The sequence below is a fragment of the Thamnophis sirtalis genome, unplaced genomic scaffold (genome assembly GCF_051295495.1).
Source record: "Thamnophis sirtalis isolate CommonGarterSnake01/CBP01778 unplaced genomic scaffold, rThaSir2_p1.2 scaffold_4, whole genome shotgun sequence".
In the NCBI taxonomy this organism is placed as follows: Eukaryota; Metazoa; Chordata; class Lepidosauria; order Squamata; family Natricidae; genus Thamnophis; species Thamnophis sirtalis.
The window spans coordinates 75,212,233-75,233,389 of NW_028261384.1; the positions used below are offsets into that span (position 1 = coordinate 75,212,233).

Consider the following 21,157-nt stretch of genomic DNA (forward strand, 5'->3'; position numbering starts at 1 on the left):
TCACTCCAACCAATCCTAGCAAGGATCTTATGAATTAAATATTATTAGATATTATTAGATATGTATTAGATATGTTCGTACCTTGAGTTATTTATAAAAGCAATAAAGGCGGGATATAAATAAATAAATGAACAGATAAACCAATCTGTATCCTTTTCCTAACACACCCTGAAAAGCAAATTCGAAAATGTGGGGTTTTATTATGAAAAATAATTCGCGCTACCTTGCTTGAAATAAAGTAGCCCCGTAAGACCAGAGGGCTCCAAACTCGTCAACTTTAAGACTTCTGAACTTCAACTCCCAGAATTCTGGGAGAAACCTACGTGGCTGAGTTGAGACTCGGAAGTGTGCGCTTCTTCCGCAGGCGCCTCTTCCGGTTTCGCGTTCTCTTTTGCTACGTGTCTTAAAGGGCCTCGTTGGCTGCAGCGTGTTCAGTGTAGCGAGCCTCTATCCGCAACTGTGAGTATGGCTTAATTACGGGTAATTCTGATTTTTTTTCTGTGTTTTCTTCGATTTTTTTGCCGAAAGAAAGAATGACACCTTGGCGTTTTCAGTGTCAAGATTTAGTTAAAGCGCAGCTCTTTCCTTTTCTGGCTAGTTGTAGAGTATTCTAGCTCTCCCGACTTCAGACGTGCCGCTTTTAAAATTACATTAATGTGTAATTAATTGTCTTTCCTAAATTAATCCCAAGAGACGATTGTTTACAGTTTCCTGTTCGCTCTTTTCTGGTATCGAAAGCCGTACCTACTTTTTACAGGTTTTTGGGTTTCCGCGAATGACTGGTAATCTTAATTTAAAACAAGCACTTGTATCTATAAAGCCTCAACGAATATAATGCCGTTTCGTACCAAACGGAGTCCGAGAGAAAACAACCAGAAGAAGGCGGCAGAGTGGTTGCAGAAGAAAACCATTCTCTATATGCGCAGAATGCATTGCTTTCTCCCCCCCCCCCCTGTAAAAACTGATATCTGTACAAACAGGTCAGTTTGTCTATTAACGTAATTTGTAAAATAATGGAACCATATTATCCCCATTTATGCATAGGTAAGCAAATCTTAAATGAATCCTGGTAGCGTTTTGTATGTTGTATATACGTTGAATTCTTCAACTTATTTATTGTACATTATTGTAGAATGCGTATGCATGCGTGCGTGCGTGCGTGCATGCATGCATGCATGCATAAAGCCCAAAACCCAGCCTGAAGATGGCAAGTGAGACCTCACCAAAACGTTGCCAAGACAATCAATCAGGGGAAAAGACCGGAGCTACTAACTATTGATTGCCCAGTATCTATGAGGTAGTAGTTGACACACTTCTTTCTAAACCAGGGTAGCAGTCTGTGGCAGTGTGTTCAATTTGGTAGAATTAAGTTTTTTTGCTTATACTGATCACTCAGCATTTAGACATATTTAATCAAATGAGATGAGGTCACCTCTGGAATATTCTCAGATTTAATTTTATGATTAATAGCCTCTGAAAGAATAACCATGGGTGACAGCTTTTAAGTTTTCTATACAAGATCAATAATATCAGAGATACTTTTGATTAAAAATTTATCTTTGCTTCCATTTATTTTGAAATTTAATTTGTTTTTCAGTTCATCATGGATCAAGTAATGCAATTTGTAGAGCCCAGCCGCCAGTTTGTGAAAGATTCCATTAGACTTGTTAAAAGATGCACAAAACCAGATAGAAAAGGTAAAGTAATCAAGAGGAAAAAGGGGGGAAACAATGGTAATATAAAATGCAAGAAACAAACCATTTCTATAATCACAGTGGATTCATGTCAGGTTTCTATATCAAATCACATGTTTTCGTTCTAATAATGAAACCTTAACTCTAAACGAGTGAAAGTAAAAATACTACAAATAATAGTACAAATTGAAAGTAATAAAAATACAGATTAAAAAACTCAAATATAAACAGTAAACTATGTTTACTGGTGGACAGTCAACAAATCTAAAATATATATCTATTATACTCCACAATGTTCTTAAAGTATGGTCACATAAAATACTCTTGGAAATCTTCAAAATTATTTAAAAAATAATGCAATATTAAAACCCTGTTTATCATGCGAAGCAATAATGGAAGCAAAGGTGTTAATTTAATTTTTAATAAGATAAAAGTCAATAAACATAATCCATACAAACAACAACTTTGGGATCCTCCATAATTTTTAATAGTGTGAAAGAAAAAAGTTTTAAAAACACTTCTCTAGTATATTGTTTCATTTGTGAAGTACTCAAAAGATTTCTAGAGGAGATATTAAAGTACAAGTTGCATTTAAAAAGATACTGAAGCTTTCTTCAGTTCTTATTTTAACAATGCAAGAGGTACATTTTTGAAATAGGGGCTACAAGGGGACTTTTTTTTATAAAGTGAGCAGAGTGATTTGAACTGGAGCCCAGAAATATGTAATACTAACTTTATCAGTAGTGAGCAAATTTTTTTCTAAGTGAAAAAATTGACCTTTTTCTTAGATTTAGAGAAGATAGTTCTTACACAAATGCTGAGTCTAGAAAATACTGAGGAAGTAATTAAGTATCTGATTGCTCTTGATTTTTTTTTTGACAATACCCAAAAAACCCAATGCAATTCTAGGCTGAATTAATAGAGGGATAGTATCAAGATCATGTCAAGTGCTAGTACAGCTTTACAAAGCTTTGGTAAGACCACACTTGGAACACTGCAGCCAGCTCTAATCACCACAATATAAAAAAGATGCTGAGACTTTGGAAAGAATGCAGAGAAGAGCAGTAAAAATGATTAGGGAGCTAGAAGCTGAAAATTACAAAGAATGGTTACAGGAATTGGGTGTGAATAGTTTAATGAAAAGAACAACCAGGGGAGACACGATAGCAGTGTTCCTACAAAGAGCCCCTCAAATAATGTGTTTGTGTGTGTATGGGGGGGGGGGGTGTATGTCAAATTGTTTTCCAAAGCACCAAAAGACAATAAAAAATGGATGGAAACTAACCAAGGAGAGAAGCAATTTAGAACTAAGGAGAAATTTCCTAATGAAGAGAGTAATCAACCAATGGAAAAACTTGCTTTCAGAAGTTGTGGATGCTCCATTACTGGAGGCTTTCAAAAAGAGACTGGATAATCATTTATCTGAAATAGTATAGGGTCCCCTGCCTAAGGGGTTTGAACCAAAAGACCTCCATGGTCCAACTCTTATGTTCTATAAAAAAAAATACCACTAATTCAAGTATTCTAAACGCTTTAGGAAATGACATAATATTCTGTAATACCTATCTCTTTTGTATGACTTAATTGACTCCAGGTTCTACCAATTAAGCAATCTAATCTAGTGTGACCCTCTTTTTTCGGAGCACCTGCATTCATTTGGATCCGACCTTTCCAATTCAAAAGAACCCCAAAGAGGTGGCTGCCCCCTTGGGTTGGGTACCTGGTGGGTTCTTCTCAGTTGGGAATATTTTTTAAATAATTCTTTTGAAGCAAATGTGTACTTTTAAATATCATGGTGCTTTTTAATTTTTTTTTTATAAAGCTGCCCATTATTATTTTTGGATCACAGTGACTCAGGAATTGGATAAATATATGTAATTTTAAATTCCAGAATTCCAGAAGATTGCCATGGCAACAGCAATAGGTTTTGCAATAATGGGATTTATTGGTTTCTTCGTAAAATTGATCCACATTCCAATCAACAATATTATTGTGTAAGTAAATGTGTTAAATGCTATTTGTTGGAAAAGATCTGACAAAAAGTTAATAATAGTTCCTAATATCCTCTTCCCTCTTTAGTGTCATCTGAGAATCTTGTATGTGACAACAAAATAGTCTGTGATACATGCATTTACTTAGAATATTTCAATGATAGTTTGCTATTTAAAAAATGCTAATGCATTATAAAGAAACTAAATACAGAAATTAACAATATGATTTTTTTAAAAAAATAAAAGACTTTAATAGCATGTTAATAGTGCTGAGATACTGCTATATTCTTATTTGTTTCTTGAACAAAGGAACTCCTTTAAAAAGGGGCATTTCTAAGGCAGGACACTACTAGTGAAAATGCCTTCTCCCTCATAGTTATTTAATAATACCACTCAAGTAAAAGATTGAATATTAGCATTTATTTTATAAACAGAATGACATATTTCAATGAGTAAATTGACTCCTGCCTTTTGAACTAATTCACAAAGCTAGACAATATTCATATACCATAACATAATATCCCATATATTCACAAGAGTATAAAGGAGAATCATAACAGCTTTATCAATTTCAATTAGAAAAAACAATTTCATATTATTAATGCACGAGCTCCAAAGTAAGAGCTAATAAGGGCCATCAAATTGTGAATAAAATCCAAAAGATATTTCCTCACACCAGGACTACCATGTTTTGCCCAAAATAAGACCCAGTCTATTTTTTTGCCTCCAGAAAAGGCAACCGGTCTTATTTTTGGGGGTGTGTGGGGGTATCTTACACGCTTACCTTAGGACCACTGCAGCCAGGTTTCCCACGACCTGACACCTGTCATGCCATTGCCTGTCTGGCTGCTTGCAGCCAGATGCCATGTGTCACATCACACTGATGACACCGCTTTTGGTAGGATGCGTGGCTTTTCACGCCAGTGCCTCTGATTCTGGCAGGACGCTGTGTGACACATCGCATTCGGGCCAACGCTCAGCCACAAGTCAGGCAGCAGTGCGACAGGTGTTGGGGCATGGGAGACCTGGCTGCAGCTGTCCTAAGGTAAGCAGGTGTGGGGTGCATGGGGCAGCTCCACCCCCACCCTCCCTTGATTTTTATGCATGTGCCTCACCCCATGTACAATCAGATGGTGGGATGAGTGGGTCGGGTCTTAACTAGAGCTTATTTGGGCTTATAATAGCACACATAAAAAAATCAAGCTAGTTCTTATTTTTGGAATATGTTCTATTTTCAGGGAAACATGACATTTCAGGGTCCCTGCAGTTGCCTCTGATTCTTAAGCTGAAAAGAAATAGTGTGCCATGTTAATAAAAGCCACAATTAAAAACATTTGCTGCTGTCTTTTTTGTTTATATTTAATGTATAAATATATTTAAAATATATTTTGAAATAAATATGTTATTACTACTAAGACACCACTATACATATTTCTTGAATAAAGTAGTTCCTTTGAAAAGGGGCATTTCTTAGGCAAGCTACTGTGTTTCCCTGAAAATACAACCTATCCCCAAAACAAGCCCTAGTGTGAATTTCATGTCTCTGCCTAATATAAATACTGCTCCAATTAAGTCCCACTCACCATCTGGTTGTACATACTGGTGGTGCCGCTTGTAGCAGGACACAATGTGACACGTTGTGCCGGTGCTGTTCTTGTGCGCGCAACAGCACAATATACCATTCAGCCTCCTGCCACAAGCAGCAGAACTGGTGTGACGAGCCATGTGGCGATTGGCCATAGAAGCAGTCAGGCAGCACCAAGATAGGTGTTGGTGCCTGGGAGGCCTAGCTGCAGTAGTTTTAAGGTAAGTGTGTAAGACATCCTCTGAAAATAAGACTTGGTGCTTATTTTGGGGCCCAAAAGAAAGATCAAGTCTTATTTTTGGGGAAACATAATAATAGAAGTGGTTAATTTATTCAGTGATATAAGTCCCCTATTTTTATAATTGATTCCATAAGTCATTTCTATATTTGTACATTATATGATACATACAATGGGATAATTGCATGATACTCTAGGATCTCTACCCATGTCTCAGTGGAACATCTGTTACAATGTGTGCCCTGCCATTCAGTTGTAATAAATTATTTCTGCAGAAAAAATGCTTTTATTTGTGGAATAATTTTATGTTTCATTTTGGACTACATTAATTATCCATTTTGGTGGGTTATTTTGTTAGTAATATGGGGCTGACTATTTGATGGTGAGATATATCACCAATGAACGAGAGAGTGGATGTAAAAACAACTTGATATTGGTTTATCTGGCATCGTTGAGGTTTGACTACTAATTTCTTCTATATCTTTCTGTTGAATCCAGAGACAATATGAAAGTGCGTGCAAAATCAAAAAGTTTTTCATAATTGAGATCCAAAATAGCATTTTAATTGAAATTTAGTTTTAGTCAATTAGATCTATTTTTCATATAAACATCTTCCATAAGATGGTATAGTCTTTAGAACCTTAATTAGATATTTTGGTGTGCAGTTTGTGTGTAACCTTACTATTTACTAATTAATCCAGCATCTTGAACTCATTGAATTGTCTACTGATCAACACTCTTATTACATACTTTTATATGAATATATTCTTATTCTTTCATTGAGTTTGTTAATTTTAGGGTAATAATTATGTTTCTTGAAATATAATTCTATAATAATATCATTGACTATCATGTGACAGTGTCTCAATTGATGTTCTTTTTTCTTTTTACAGTGGTGGCTAAACACATCAAGAAGACATTACTTTGTGCATGGTAGAATAGCAGATCAATGTGGACTTTCTGACTTAATTGTCTGTGTAGATCTTCCTCATTTATAACTTGTCAATATAAACTAGATCTTAAAATCAAATTTGTGTGGTGTCCTACTTGCTTAACTAACCAACTCTTGAAGATTACACTGATAGGAGCTTTTAGGAAAGAGCTGATAACTTCCATTTCTTCTTGGAAGTTGGGAAAACATCAGTACTGTAAAAAAAAACTGAACAGCATTGAGCAGTTATCTATACAATTGACTTATTTATATATGCCTAACTTGAATTATTGCTGAAGATGCCCAACTTCTGTTAATCTTCATGCTGAAAAAATGTGTATGTTTTGCAAAAATGTAACTAACAAATATATTTTAAATTATATCTTTATTAAGGCAATTGTAGATCTCATTACAATATGGTATTAATTGACATTGCTTTCCAAAAGAACTAATTCCATTACATTTGGCAAGCTTTAAGAAACAGCATTTGTAAGAATAGAGCCAAGATAAAATATAATTAACACTACTTAAATTGTAGAATTTATTCTGATTTAATTTTATTTGCAGAGACCTATATGATATTTAGCTGCCATAGGATTAGGAGATAAAGTGCACATATTAGATACTATACATACAAACACATTTCCTCTTCTATTAGTACCGGCATACAATTTCCTATGTCATTTTAATGCAAGCAAAATAAGAGTTTCACTGTATCTTTCCTATGTTTTAATGAAGCAAAATAACAGGTTCACTATATTTTTCTTACATTGTTTTAATGCAAGCACATAACAGTTTCATTATATCTTTCCTATGCTGTTTTAATGCAAGCAAAATTGTTTATTGTGGCCATTTATTTGTGTGTCCTCCTTATCACAAATAAACCGCAGCTATTTGTGGTTAGACCAATAATTAGGAGATAAAAATTACTGCACTATCAGTGGGAGTAGAATTTACTGAGTTCTTTTCCTTGTTGTGGATAATAAAGAGGTGATATCTGATAGAGCAGAGAGTCCGTGAAGCCAGGCTTTGTGCTTATGCCTAGATGTGTATTGAGGGCTGTAGGTGTTTGTACTCCTATGCAATTTTTGATTTGTACAGCATCATCTAGACTAATTTTGCATGCATTTTTAAGTCACAATTACTTATTACATGGGTATTAATTAGTAACAAATAGGAGGCACTGCTTATTCTAACCAGTAGCAAAGTTTTGCTAAAGAGTTTGAGCATAGAAGCAACAGCTGGAATACAGCATAGAATGTTGTATATATCTACTTTTGATCATCTTACCGATACATATCTTTAAACAAGTTTTCTATGCATTGGTTACATTTAAAAATACATTCAACTTCAGGCTTTAAAAACATGGATACAGCTTTGCATTAAGAAGAAAATCATAAAATCTATGGCATTCAATAGAATGAAGCTAAATTTTTAAAAACCAACTACGTAAAATGTTGAATTTTTATAAAAGCATAATGAAATAATTGCAGAAAAATAATTATCAGTTGCCTAGTGGGTGGGATTCCAGAGAATTTCATTTTTGAATTTCAAGTTGATTTAAGTAGGGTCACCATCTTTTAAGCACACCCTTTTTCTTTGATTCCCATTGTCCAAAGCAAAGGCTTGTCTGTTTCAATGGTCACTATCCCAGTTTTGTCATAAGTGTTTGATGTGCTGACAAGTGTTCCAAACTTCAAAATACTTCTACCTGTAATTAAGAAAAAAAGGTGAAGATTTTTTCTACATCATTTCAACTTATATGTATTTATATACAGGTAATCTTCATTTAATTATGGTAATCAGGACCTGCAAGCATATCATTAAATGACTTAGTTATGAAGTGCAATGTCATGTGACTGCACTGACTTAGGATTCTGGTTCATTAGAAGAATCCTGTGTGGTTGCAGCTTTGTAGTCATTGTTATTTGTGATCTGCCAGCTTCCCCATTAACTTCACTTTTCAGAAGCCAGCAGTGAAGATTTGCAAATGACGATCATGTGATTACAGGGCATTGCAATGTCTTTTTAATTGTGAAGTGGTTGTCAGATTTGCGATCCCATGCCATGGGGAAATAGCAGCAGCTATAACTATAAGGATGAATTGTAAACTCAAGTGATTGCTAAATGAATGGTCATTCAACAAGGGCTACCAGCAGTAGCTTCCTAGGTAGTTCTGCATTTGAGTCTAAAATTTCCATTGCTAAAAAAGATAGTTAAGTAAATTTTGCCCCCCTTTACAACCCTTTTTACTATAGTTGTTAAGTGAATCATTGCAGTTAAATGAATTCTGAGGTTGATAAATGAATTTGGCTTCCTCCATTAACTTTGCTTGTCGGAAGCTGGCTGGGAACATGAGTACGTGACTGAGACAGTACAAGCATCATAAATACAGCTATTTGCCAAGCATACAAATTTTGGCAATGTGACTGGGAATGTTGCAACAGTCAAAATGTGAAAACCAGTCTCAAATCATTTTTTTAGTACTGTTGTAACTGAATGATCGTAAAAAGAATAGTTGTAAGTTGAAGGCTATCTCTCTAGAATTATTTTTTGATGAAATTTATTATCCAAATCATGATGGTTTGTTGCATATGTGCCATGACCCTTCCCCAAAATTGGGATTCTTCTAAAGGTTTGAAATGTAATTCATACCTGACTAATGAACTTTTTTTAAATATTCCAATTATATTAAGATACCAAGATTTTAGAAAACTAACCTTTTAAAAAAATAAAGCATCCAGAAAAACCTTTTAAATCAACGTCTAGATTTTTTGAAATCTTTAGAAAAAAAATTACAGGCTCTAAAGTCTGTGGATAAGGGCTTATTCTCAACTCTGGATATCTGTATGCCTCAACATTTATCACAACAATGTAGGACTGTAAAGCATTCCAAGAGATGCCTTGTCAGCAAAACAAAGTCCATGCAGAGACAGTTGAAGCAGCAAGCCTCATGAGTCTTTCAAAAGACGCAGCTGATTTTGTTCTTGAAGAAGGGGTGTTTTGTTTGTGATAGAGCATAAGCATCTTTTTCTAATGTTTTATACACAGCCTTATTACCAAAGATAACAGCACAGTATTGTATTGTATAAAAGCTAAATTAGTAATAACTTCCTATCCAGTAGATGGCTCTTTTCATCGATTTTCCAGGCAGGTTTTCTTGCGTTTTTTATAAAATACTTTGGAAAAATGCAATTCATGACACTTGTAAAAAGTGATTAGAAGTTTAGCACATTTTTATTACTCTAACTAAGAATATAAAAATTAGTCAAAAACATGGTTTGGATTAAAGTAAGGTAGCAAAACTGACATTAGAGGATATAATATATCCTATATATAGGAGCCAGTTTGATCTGCTGTTAAGGCACCAGGCTAGACAAGTAAAAGCTCAAGTCCTGCCTTCACTATGAAAGGCAGCCAGGTACTCGCTCTCAGCCCTATTCACTTCATAGGTTGTTGTGAGGGAAATGGTGGTAGGAAGGTGGGGTGTTCAGTCTTGAGATATTTGTAAAACTAATGAAGATGGAAAACAAACAAAAACATTCTGGAAACAATACTGTCCCCACATTTTCTACATCAATTTTTTCAGTGGCAACTTATAAAGGGAAACAACTGAACATCTTAAATAATGTGCGATAATATGCATTCTTCACAGTGTGTCTTCTAAGGGGGAAAAATGTTACTGAAAGGGCCTGCATTCCTGCCTTCCACTTTTCCTGGAAAATGACTTTCAACATTAGCTTTTCACTCAGGTAGACTAGGGAGTGACCCTAGTCTGAGAACATGTATTTTCTTAACAGGGATGTTATTTCCACTATTAAGGTCAGTACTATTTTTTTTAAATATATTGTAAGCAGTGATGTCTATTGCTGGTCTGACTGTAATAAAGTTCAGTTCTGTTCTGTTCCATTCTCTCTGTTCTTGATTGCTAATGATACTGTCTCTGATGAATACTATATTAACCACTGTATATACTGTATATTTAACACTATGTACTGCATCATTTTTAAAAATCGATCCCTGTTTGAATTTTTATTTAGTTTTCTATTCATCTCTCTTCATACTTTTTCCTCTTATCTATACTTTTACAACATGCAGAACAACCTAATCCTTCCATCCCCCTCTCCATCCAATCAGAACTGATGAAGCTTCTTAGATGAGAAGTAAAATGTCTTCAAGGAAAAACAAAGTCCAGTTGCCTTTTCAAAAAGCACCTTTGAGAAATGCAGATTATATTCTAATAATTTCTTTTATTTAAAGGCAATATTTTACCAGAATTGCCTTTAAATAAAATAGTATTATCTTAAGTTTTCTTTTTACTTTTTTATTCTTGATTTTTTTTTTTGGCAAATCATTGTATTTTTTAATCTATAAAGTAATTGTAGATAATACAGTTCTATGCATCTGGATTCCTTCTACCTTTCGTTCTTGGAAGTAGCAGTCTGCATCCCATTTTGGCCTTTGCATGTGTATGAGAATCTTAGACAATGCGAACTGTAGGACAGCCAAGACAAAAAAGGTCAGGTGTTCACGGGGGAGGGACATCAAACAGGATCATATAATAACCTCTGCATGGGTTTGAAACCCTTTCCCTTTATGTAAATTGCACATCTTTTTTTTATCCTCTCTCATCCTCAATCATACCAAATCTTCTCAAGGGGAGATTAGTAATTTAACAAATGCAGTATAACTGGAACGAGCAAATTATCAAAAGCATGTAACTTGAAACTTATTGATTTCTATGAAATTTGGTACTATTCATTCCTGCATAAAATTCTAGTATCCTTATCATTTTCCTATTCTGATGGAAACTGAAAAACATAGATATGGAATTTAACAAGTCTGATTTTATATAAAATGTCCTGTTCAAATAATCCCTGCAAAAACAGGGCCACAACAGTTTACATTGGGTATGATTAAAAAAAAAAACATTTTAGGGAAGAAAAAGTCATTTTCTTTCATCTCCAGAGGTTAGCTGAGGTAGGTTACTTTTGGAGCAACATGTGGTAAGGCAAGCTGTTTCAGGTGCATGCTTTGGTCTAGAATAAATCTGATGGGTTTTTTGAAGCCTTAAACAAAACAAAAGACATTTTTTGTAAAAAAAGCCATTATTTTAGTTTCAATCGACATCTGCAATTCTTAAAGGCTGGGGAGAAAATGTTCCAGATGAAAAAAAATATTGTGCTTGCTTTTGAGTTTTGAACAGTTATCTTCATCTTGCTTGCTAACACAGGCCATAAAACAGCTATCATTCTACATTGCTCTGGATTGAAAATTGCCTGAAGGTGCCTTGTGGATTCATGACTAATGCAATATTATACTGGACATTATCTAGCTCACATGCTCCTTGATGTCTCTGTGCATACACAGCTGAATTTGTAATAGTTTCTTTCCTCTTGTAACACTTGTAGCAAGATTGGCAGCACTAATCCCATGGAAGTGTCTATCTGAAGAATTCTTGCTTTGAATTTCCATTATCCCCTTGAAGCATTCTAAACACATGGGAGAATTTCTAAAGAAAGCTACAATTTTAATAAGAATTTTTACCGTCTTTTAGTGAGCATGTGTTAAGTAGATGATTTCTACAAAGAACAAAATACAGATGATAGGACATTCAACGTGGATGGATGAATCTTGAAATAAGGTGATATTAATTAGGAATTATTGCAGATGGTGACTCAGGAATCAGTAAATGCAAGCATATTAATATTACTTTGGAAGCAATAAGAATACATACAAATTTCAACTAATTGAACTTTAAATCAATTTTTAAAAGGCTGTATGTAGTTTAAAATAAATTTACCTTGATAACTATGATAGTAAAAGCTGGTGTTATAAAATAAGCAGTTTAATTTAATCTTAAATGGCTACAAAGAGTAAGAAAGAGGAAGCTAGGAGTTTGGGATTGAATTTACTTTTAGGGAAAATATTCTAGATATAAAAATTTAAAAAGGGAAAATCTGTAAGATAATCTCTGAAAAAAAAGGATTTAATTTTCTGGTGTAAAAAACTTTCTTAGAATATTACAATATTACAGAAAATTGCTAATTTCTAACTGGATTATTTTAATGTGGGCAAATGTAATCCTTTAAGTGCAGTCTAAATTGCTATCTGAAAATAAATTCTGCTTACTGATTACATAAGTAAAGACTTAAAATCAAATTCAGCTCATGGTGACTATATAGACATGCCTATATAAGTATTCTTGGCCATAATAGAGAAGCATTTCACCACTGCCACCTCCCCATATGCATATTTGAATTCTCAAGTAGCCTTTTGCTCTTCAGGTTCTTGGTATATCCTATCTAAGCACTACTCTGTTTCTGTGCTTTTCAAAATCAGTCAAAATTGGCTAGGTGCAGGAGTGAAGGTTTTTGTCAAAATGATGAAAATAAAATCGCAATATGAGCTTTTATTTTTACAAACTTTCATGCAATGTTGACATATACAAAAGGATTAAAATCTATGTTACAATAGGACAGCATTGCTTTTACTGGCTTCCTGCCAACCCCAACTGAAGCCATGAGTGCTTCAGCATGATTATTTAACTTGGCTTTATCAGGGTACAATGAAAACAAGATAGAGAAAAAAAATACAGAATGTGGGTTCTGGGATTCTTTCCAATATCTTAATAACTGCTCTGCTTTGTTTGTGTAATTAGGGAGGCTCAGAATGATAAGGATGCCAGCATTTTAAAAAGCTGTACATTTGCTTTTGCCATACGGTTGTGCTGTCATTCTGGAGAGTTTTTCTTCATGGTTCCCAACTGAATTGGGCCACTTTTTGAAACTGAACTTCCTTCTATTGGCTTCTCTTCCCAACCCATGTTTGACCAGCATTCTATTTTGTTTTTTGAGAATTATCTTGCTGATAAATACTATTAAATTCCTTTACAATTTTCTCTTCCAATACTGTGGTAGAGGTAGGGGGTTTGAAGACCTGAGAAATTTAAATAAGTTAACTAACATGAGCTCTATACATTGATTTTGAAGATAAACCAATAAAAAAGCTGGTATTTATTTTGAACACCAGAATACTGCAAGAATCTATATGAAATTACTGCAGATTTCTAGTTCTTGTACTGCTCCTTTAGGAGTAGGATATTTTATTATTACAGTGTTTTCTCTCATAGTCCTTATAAAGCCAAACTAGTTTGTTTTCATTATTGAAAATGAAAATTGGATAGTTATGATTACTTAAAAGCCTTTCCAAGGCTTGATATTTTGAGTTTTGGAAATAAATAATTCTAACATAGTTTTTTTTCAGTGCAAAATGTCCTCTATATAGAGACTTTAGGGATTACTTTTTCAGATAAATGGTAATAGGCGGGTAAATTATTGTTCTGTATTTAACTTTGTTTTAGCTTCTTGGACTTCACTTTTATCATTTTAAATAAGCAATTTTCCTCATGGGAAAAGATGGGAGTTTGTGTTCATTTTAATAAAGCTTTTAATTAAAAATTCCTATTCACTGACTTTTTTTCTAAGTAGCAAATGTTCACCGAAGTATGTAGTCTGAATATCTAGTGGAGTCAGTACAAAATTTTAACAAAAGTTTCTGCACTCTAGATAGAGCAACAAAGGTGATTAGGGGACTGAGACTAAAATGTATGATAAACAGTTGCAGGAATTAGGAATGTCTAGTCTAATAAAGAAGGACTGGGGGGAGATGTGATAACAGTTTTTGAGTACCTGAGGCACTGTTACAAGCACCTGATGGCAAGACGAAGTAATAGAATAGATAGGACAGAAGAGACTCAGTTATAGATCCAGTTTCAGTCATGGAAACTCACTGGATGGTTTGGGCCATCCCAATCCATCTTACACTTCAAAGGATTGTACACAGCTTCTGAGATGCTAGAATGGATAAAAATTGCTCAGATTTGGAAATGAATTGCCTCAATAAATTATGGTTTAGTGACTGCATAACTTCTCTATCCCTTTTTGGTTCTTTTGTTGTTAGTCATCTTTTATTGCAATGAAGTAATTTAGGAATTCAGCAATCCTGATTACAGCAACCCATCAGTTAAGGTTGGGGTGGTTTGGAATGGATACAAGAAAAGCCTCTATAACTTGATTAAAAATAAAAGAACTTAAATGTGGGGAATCTTTCTTATCAAATAATCACTTTTAAAGATAAGATCCAAAGTTGCACAGCAGGGGCAGTGATGCATGTCACTACTGCCTGTTTCTAGAAAATGAAGGATATGAAGCTAGCTTTCAATTAATCAATAAACCTAGTTAAAGTATAGTTTTAGTCTGCACTTGGAAGAAAAACTATAACTACAACAGAAGATTGATTACACAAAAATCCATCTGTAAAAGAGCAAAAAGATAATAATAGATTAAATGAAATGCATTGCAGGCTACCTACATCTTTTAACTGAAGTATTTTAAATCATTTAGATTTCTATCATTTCCCAACTTATTCCAGACACTTGGGATTAAAAGGCAGTGACAGGAACAATTGAAAAGTCAGGAAACAACTCCTTTCATTCTCCCCGTCCAAGGACTTTAGTGAGTTTTTATCAAATATGTTTAATTTACAGACGAGGCTGTTTATCATCTTGTCTGAAATTTTCTTTCTCACATTCCTACAAATGCACATAGATACAGTCAGCTCCCTCCTCCCCCACCATACTACAGAGAAATCAGGACAGAAGTATTTGTGAAGCACATCCATAGTCAATCCAATCCACTTCAAATTCAAATATATTTAGGCTTTGTAATCTCAAAAATGCAATTTAGTTCCTGGTTTGTGCTCTAATGATGCTCTGAAGTAACATAATACATTTTTTCAGTACTATACTTATTTATTAAAATAAAAAAAAGAGGAGATGAAGCTATGGCAGCACTTCTTTGTCCTCCAAATGTTTAGTTCATCCTTGTGTGGAATTTAGAACTGTGATCTTACCTGTATTAGAAGTCTGAGAAAGAAAGAGACCAGCAACTGGAATTTGAAGAGTAATGTATGACATACCTAGGCACCATAAAGCAAATGTTTTTCCCATTTTGAAAAAAACTCTTCTCTATCCTAAAATACCTCAGATCAATTAAAACAGAAAAATTCTTCTCAAGAGAAAGATTTTTCAACTGATTACATCCAGTTGTCAAGGAAAGGTACCCAGCGTTCTTTTCCTTCATAATACTACTTGCATGTTACAGATAATAGGAGAATTTAACCTCCACATAGATATTTACTTAAATAATTTGCTTAACAATACTAGCAATATGTTTAAAATTAATCAGTTCTAATCAGCATCCTTCAAATAATAAAGGAATTACTTTGGAGAACAAATTGAGTAAATGAAGAAGTGATTTGTAGGTTGTGTACTAATCTGTTGTTGTTGTTAGTCACCCAAACCTATCTTGAGACTTGAGACCCCATGGACAAGGTCCCTCCAGGCCTTCCTGTCCTCTATCATCCCCTGGAGAACATTTAAGCTCACAGGGACTGCTTCAGTTACTCCATCCAGCCACCTCACTCTCTGTCGTCCCTGTGTTCTTTTGCCCTCAATCGTTGTGTACTAATAGCCCAGGCCATATTTTTTTCTTCTACTTTTAGTGACATAATTAAAAACTATGCCTGAATTGTAAGATGGTTCCCCCTAACAATCTAGCATTAGAAAATTAATAGTATTCCTTAAAAGAAAAAAAAGACCTTTTTTGTACAAATAAATACAAGAATATACAAACAAAAACCAACAACGCATTTGCCTTAAAAAGGGCAATTCTTTAAAATTCAGAGACATTTGTATGACAGGTATTTCTTCCACTTTGCTACTGTTGTATTCTGAAAAAAAGACCAACTTTTTTATTTTTAAGGGAAACTAGAATTATTTTTTCTCTAGTTTCTCTAGTAAAACAATAGGACTATGAATATTTTGCTTTTCTTTCCTAGGAAGTTTGCCGTGTAAGGGCGAAAGGGAATTACCAACACATAAACCTGAAATATGAGTTTGCAAATAAATTCCACAAAGTGATCTTGACATTCTGACAGCTGCAATTTATCATCACAAATTACTCTGCTTTGCTGCAAACTTTCTGCCATATGAAGACAGTGATTTTTTTAAAATTGCCGACTGTCCTTTTTCATAATGAACTTAGTTTTTGAAGAACTTGATGCCTACAGATAACAAATACCTTGATGCAGAAACCCAGTGATACTGGGACCTCGCGGTACCCCTGGATAATATTCACATACTATTGATATCCAGATGAAAATCATTTTTATATCCAGATATTGCAATATATTGCTTAGGGGAGAGATCAGAAAACATGAAACAAGATCACAGTGTCTTAGATATCCCTCCTTTATTTTAATTAGTAAATGTTTTACATAAGTTAACATAGAGCTGCTGTTTTGTTTTTTCTATAGCCATAGTCCTAGAAAACTTGGTGCAGTACATGAGGTAAAATTATTGTGAGCCAAATATATTTGAGGGTTTCATTCATAATATTGGACATGGCTAAGGTGACCAGATTTTCAGATTGGTAAAGAGGGACACCTTTGACCGGGGGGGGGGGGGCGCTTGATTAAAAATTTTATACGGAGCAACAAAATTTTTCATATAACACAAAAATAGTATTATAATTTTTTTTAATTTCAACATAACTACAATTTACAAATATAAATTGTAACTGTTGCCAAACATCAAAATTTTGATCACGTGACCATGAGGATGCTGCAACAGTCGCTAAGTGTGAAAATGGTCGCTAAGTGTGAAAAATGGTCAACAGTCACTTTTTACAATGCCATTGTAACTTTGGTCACTAAGCCCATTATACCACCTTTCTTGCCACAGTTCTTAAGTGAATAACTGCAGCTGATAAGTTAGTAACATAAGTGATCTGTAATAAGAGCCTGGAGGAAACACTTTGTGGCTTTGAGGTGGATAGAAGCTACTTGAGATCAACCAATCAATCAGTCTCAAGATGTGGAGACTCTGGAAAGAGTGCAGAGAAAAGCAAGAAAGATGATTAGGGGACCAGAGGATAAAATATATGAAGAACAGTTGCAGGAATTGTGGATTTCTAGTCTATAGAAAAGAAGATCTAGGAGTGACATGATGGCAGTCTTCCGATATTTGAGGGGCTGCCCCAAAGAAGAAGGGGTCAACCTATTCTCCAAAGCCTCTGAAGGACAAGAAGCAATTGATGGAAACTAACCAGGGAGAGAAACAACCTAGAACTAGGGAGAAATTTCCTGACAGTGAGGACAATTAACCAGTGGAACGGCTTCCCTCCAGAAGTTGTGGGTGATCCATCACAGGAGGTTTTGAAAAAGATAATGTACAACAGTTTGCCTGAAATGGTATCAGGTCTCCTGCTTGAGCAGGGGGTTGGATTATAGCAATAGCAATAGCAGTTAGACTTATATACCGCTTCATAGGGCTTTCAGCCCTCTCTAAGCGGTTTACAGAGTCAGCATATCGCCCCCACAGTCTGGGTCCTCATTTCACCCACCTCGGAAGGATGGAAGGCTGAGTCAACCTTGAGCCGGTGAGATTAGAACCGCTGAACTGCAGATAACAGTCAGCTGAAGTGGCCTGCAGTACTGCACCCTAACCACTGCGCCACCTCGGATTAGATGACCTCCAGCTCCGGTATTCTGCATTCTTCTCTAAGAAAGACAACAGGGGCTGGAAAGTCCATTTAGTGGCTTGCAATGGCCATTGCAACCCTCATTCCACAATGTCGGTGTTGCAACTGTTGACCAGGGCTCTGGTCAAATCAGAATTGAGCTGGAGGGGACCTTGGAGGTCTTCTAGTCCTTCCCCCCCTCAAGCAGGAGAGCCTATCCATTTTAGACAAGCGGCTGTCCAGTGCCTCTTCTTAAAATTTGCTGACCGACGCTGCGGCTGAGCTGAAGCCGGCAAAGCCCAGCACCCCTGCCTGCCCAGCTGAGGTGTTCCTAGCGGAGGAGGGGGAATTTAATACATCATAAATTCTCAAGCACGGGGGCTATAACCACCACAAACCCCACAAATCAAGCCCTCCAAGATACAAACCCACATGAGTTATTACTTTGTACATTCGTTCTCAGGACGCTACCCTAATGCCCCAGACTATCAGCTGTTAAATTATGGGGCTGGCAGATCCATGGATGGATCCTATAGAGATCCAGGCAATATGCACGCCGGCTCTTACGGGGGATACAAATACAATGGAATGGATCTGAGTATCAGCGGATCAACCACCACCACCACCTCCTCCTCCTCCAGCCAATTTAGAGCGGTTGGGGAGAGCTCTCGTGTCTTTTCTGCCCAGGCAGCGCTTGAAAGCAGGTTAAGAGAAGCATTCAGCTGCTCCTTGTCCTGTCCTGAATCCCTCCCTTGCACAAGCAGCACCAGTAGTGGCGGCGTCAATGAAAGCCGTGGAGGCAAGACAGCCGGGTCCTCCCACACCAACCAGTAGCTTCTGTCGGCGCAGTTAGCGTCACCGCGTTTGCTGAAATAGACGAAACCAGCGGGTCCTTGCGAACCGAAGAGAGCGCTTCTCAAGCCAACAACGGTGCCCGAGTTCAGACGGAGCCGAACGCCACCTCCACGCCGGCCGCATAAAGCCTGCCCCCTTCTTGTCTCCCAATCACCCCCTTTCCAACAGGACAAGAAGGTGGAGGGCTGGTCTTGCAAACGGGGATCAGCGCACTCGCCGCCTCCCCCTCCCCCAGGAGGAGCTCTGCAGCGGGACAGACGAATGGAGAGGGAGATCGCCCCTTCCTCCTCCGAGCCCCCAAACCCCGTCTTCCCTGGCCTGCGCCCAGGCTCCTTTGGGTTTGGGGGTAATCCGAAAGGGTGGAGCGGGGGATCCCCGGGGCGGAGGCCTCCCAGTGCAACGGTCTTCCGCAGCTCCGGAGCGAACCTTCGCCTTCCCCGCCCAGGATTGCAAGGCTGGAGGCCTCGGCAGCAGCCACCCCCACCCCCAGCCAACCAACCCTCATCCATACCATGAGCGGCGGGACCTGCACATTTCCTCTCCTCCCCGGCGCTGTCCTGTGGGCGTGCGAGCGCTGGGTGCAAGTGCTGAATGGCCGGCTGGCCCAGAAGGCTGCCGGCAGGGCTCGGCCGCCATTCAGCGACACGTTTCGCGTGGGCTGACGTGGAAGGCAGGCGGCAAGCCAGCACTTCAAAGTCATGCCGGCACTTTAGCGTGCCCCTCAGCCGCCATTCAGCGAAACATGTTTCGTTGAATGGCGGCCAAGTTCTAAACTGCCGGCATGACTTTGAAGTGCTGGCTTGCCTTCCGCGCGGGCTGACATGGAAGGCAAGCGGCAAGCCAGCACTTCAAAGTCATGCTGGCACTTTAGCATGCCGGCAGGCAGGGCCGTCCCGGTGGGTGCATGAGCGGAGCACTTTTCCAGCGCTCCTGTGCCTGGAGAGCTCTGTCTGCATATGAGCCTGGGATCTGCTGCTTGCACTCCCTTGCTCCGCCCCTCCACCCGCCTTCCCTATCTAGGGGCTCCTCCAGCAGAAGTAGCAGAGTCGTGTCAAGCGCCGCTCTGCTTTCCTCCACACTCTTCCCGCCCGGACGCCCAAAGCCTCCCAGCCCGCCCGGCCCGGGGCGAGTCAGCTGCAGTGCAGCGAGCGGCGATCCCACCACCATCCGCCCGCTCACTTGCCCCGCCCGTCACTTACTCTGAGTTTGGAGAAGAAGTGGCGGCCCCAGGTGGCTCTTTTCGCGGAGGCTTTCCAATGGCTTGTCCGGAAGTGGGGCTGGAAAGGCGAGCTCGCTTCCCTGCCCTTCCGCCCGCTCACTCGCTACGCTACCCTGCCCATGCGAGCAGCAGCGGATGGGCGGGGGGCGAGTCGAAGAAGGCGCCAAAATTAAGCGGGATCTTTTGGGAATGGCCCAGGACGCGGGAAAAATTATGAGAAGGCGTGCCTGTCCCGCCAAATGCGGGACGTTTGGTCACCTTAGACATGGCAGAGCATAACCCAAATCCAATACCTGCTTTACTGTGAATTTCCCTAATAATTCTATTAGACCTAAAATCTTTGTTAAAAGATATATTTCTGAGGGAAGTAGCTGGTTTATAAATAAGAAATATAAATAAATAATAAGATAAATATTGAATATAGGAATAAATACTTTACTTGTTATAGAAACTTGACAATGGAATCAGTTACCAGGTTATAAACAAAATTTATTGGATGTAATCAAAGAGAAATGGAATATTTAATGGAATTTCAATTTAAACAATGATCATTTTGAGGTTGAAAAAGATTTTATAGAAAACATTTATCACTATATGATTACAGATATTTTTTGAATTATGACTGTAATTTATCTGGAATTACAGTTGTAGGTTGTGCCATAAATGGATCATTATATGACCAACTCAATTTTATGACCTTTTTTGCAGGTAATTGTTGCAACAGTGGTAAAGTGAGCACCATGGTTATTAAGCGAGCACTAGGATTGTTGAGTGAATCCATTGTTTGCAATGGATACAGCTAGAAACTGGAAGTAAATGTTCCGTCCATACACATTGTATATTGCAGTGATGAGATTGCAGGATGCTGTGAACAACTATAAGCATGTGATGGTTGCTCAGCACCCAAAATGAGGGTGAGGGCGACTCAAGATCTTTGAATTTGGGTCATAAATATCTTTTGGGAGTGTCTGTCATAACTTTAAACAGTTGTATTTATTTTATTTGTTTAATTTATATGCTGCTCATTTTGCCTGGAGGTGACACTAAGCATCTTACAATAAT

At 37.4% G+C, this 21,157-nt stretch overlaps 2 protein-coding genes and 1 pseudogene across 10 annotated transcripts in view; 2 read left to right on the top strand and 1 right to left on the bottom strand.

The window, feature by feature from the left end:
• Positions 1-357: 357 nt before the first annotated feature.
• SEC61G (SEC61 translocon subunit gamma) lies at positions 358-6,538 on the top strand. Of its 2 annotated transcripts, XM_014072352.2 has the most exons (4): positions 358-459; positions 1,598-1,697; positions 3,586-3,688; positions 6,402-6,538. In XM_014072352.2, exons 2-4 carry the CDS (start codon positions 1,604-1,606, stop codon positions 6,409-6,411), a joined length of 207 nt encoding a protein of 68 aa, XP_013927827.1. In that variant the 5' UTR covers positions 358-459; positions 1,598-1,603; the 3' UTR covers positions 6,412-6,538. The 2 variants fall into 2 exon arrangements, with proteins under 2 accessions (XP_013927827.1, XP_087569272.1); XM_087713146.1 differs by lacking the exon at positions 6,402-6,538 and having other exon boundaries at positions 3,586-3,692.
• A 267-nt stretch (positions 6,539-6,805) lies between these two features.
• TPK1 (thiamin pyrophosphokinase 1) overlaps positions 6,806-21,157 on the bottom strand; it is a 348,263-nt gene continuing 333,911 nt past the window's right edge. For 6 of the 8 annotated variants that reach the window (XM_087713141.1, XM_087713144.1, XM_087713140.1 and 3 more), the window contains one exon: positions 6,806-8,150. In XM_087713141.1, the coding sequence (XP_087569267.1) occupies positions 8,020-8,150 (131 nt within the window). In that variant the 3' untranslated portion in view covers positions 6,806-8,019. Of the gene's footprint in view, positions 8,151-10,858; positions 10,934-21,157 lie in introns of all 8 variants that reach the window. The other 2 variants (XR_015696394.1, XM_087713143.1) reach the window with 2 other exon arrangements.
• Positions 18,364-19,001, top strand: LOC148045918 (homeobox protein Hox-B5 pseudogene; annotated as a pseudogene).

What these genes read in the sequence shown, in the direction of transcription:
- SEC61G (XM_014072352.2), top strand. Translation starts at nt 1,604, where the DNA reads ATGGATCAAGTAATGCAATTTGTAGAGCCCAGCCGCCAGTTTGTGAAA. An exon ending in CACAAAACCAGATAGAAAAG is followed by an intron (nt 1,698 to 3,585) that starts GTAAAGTAATCA and finishes TTTAAATTCCAG; the next exon opens with AATTCCAGAAGATTGCCATG.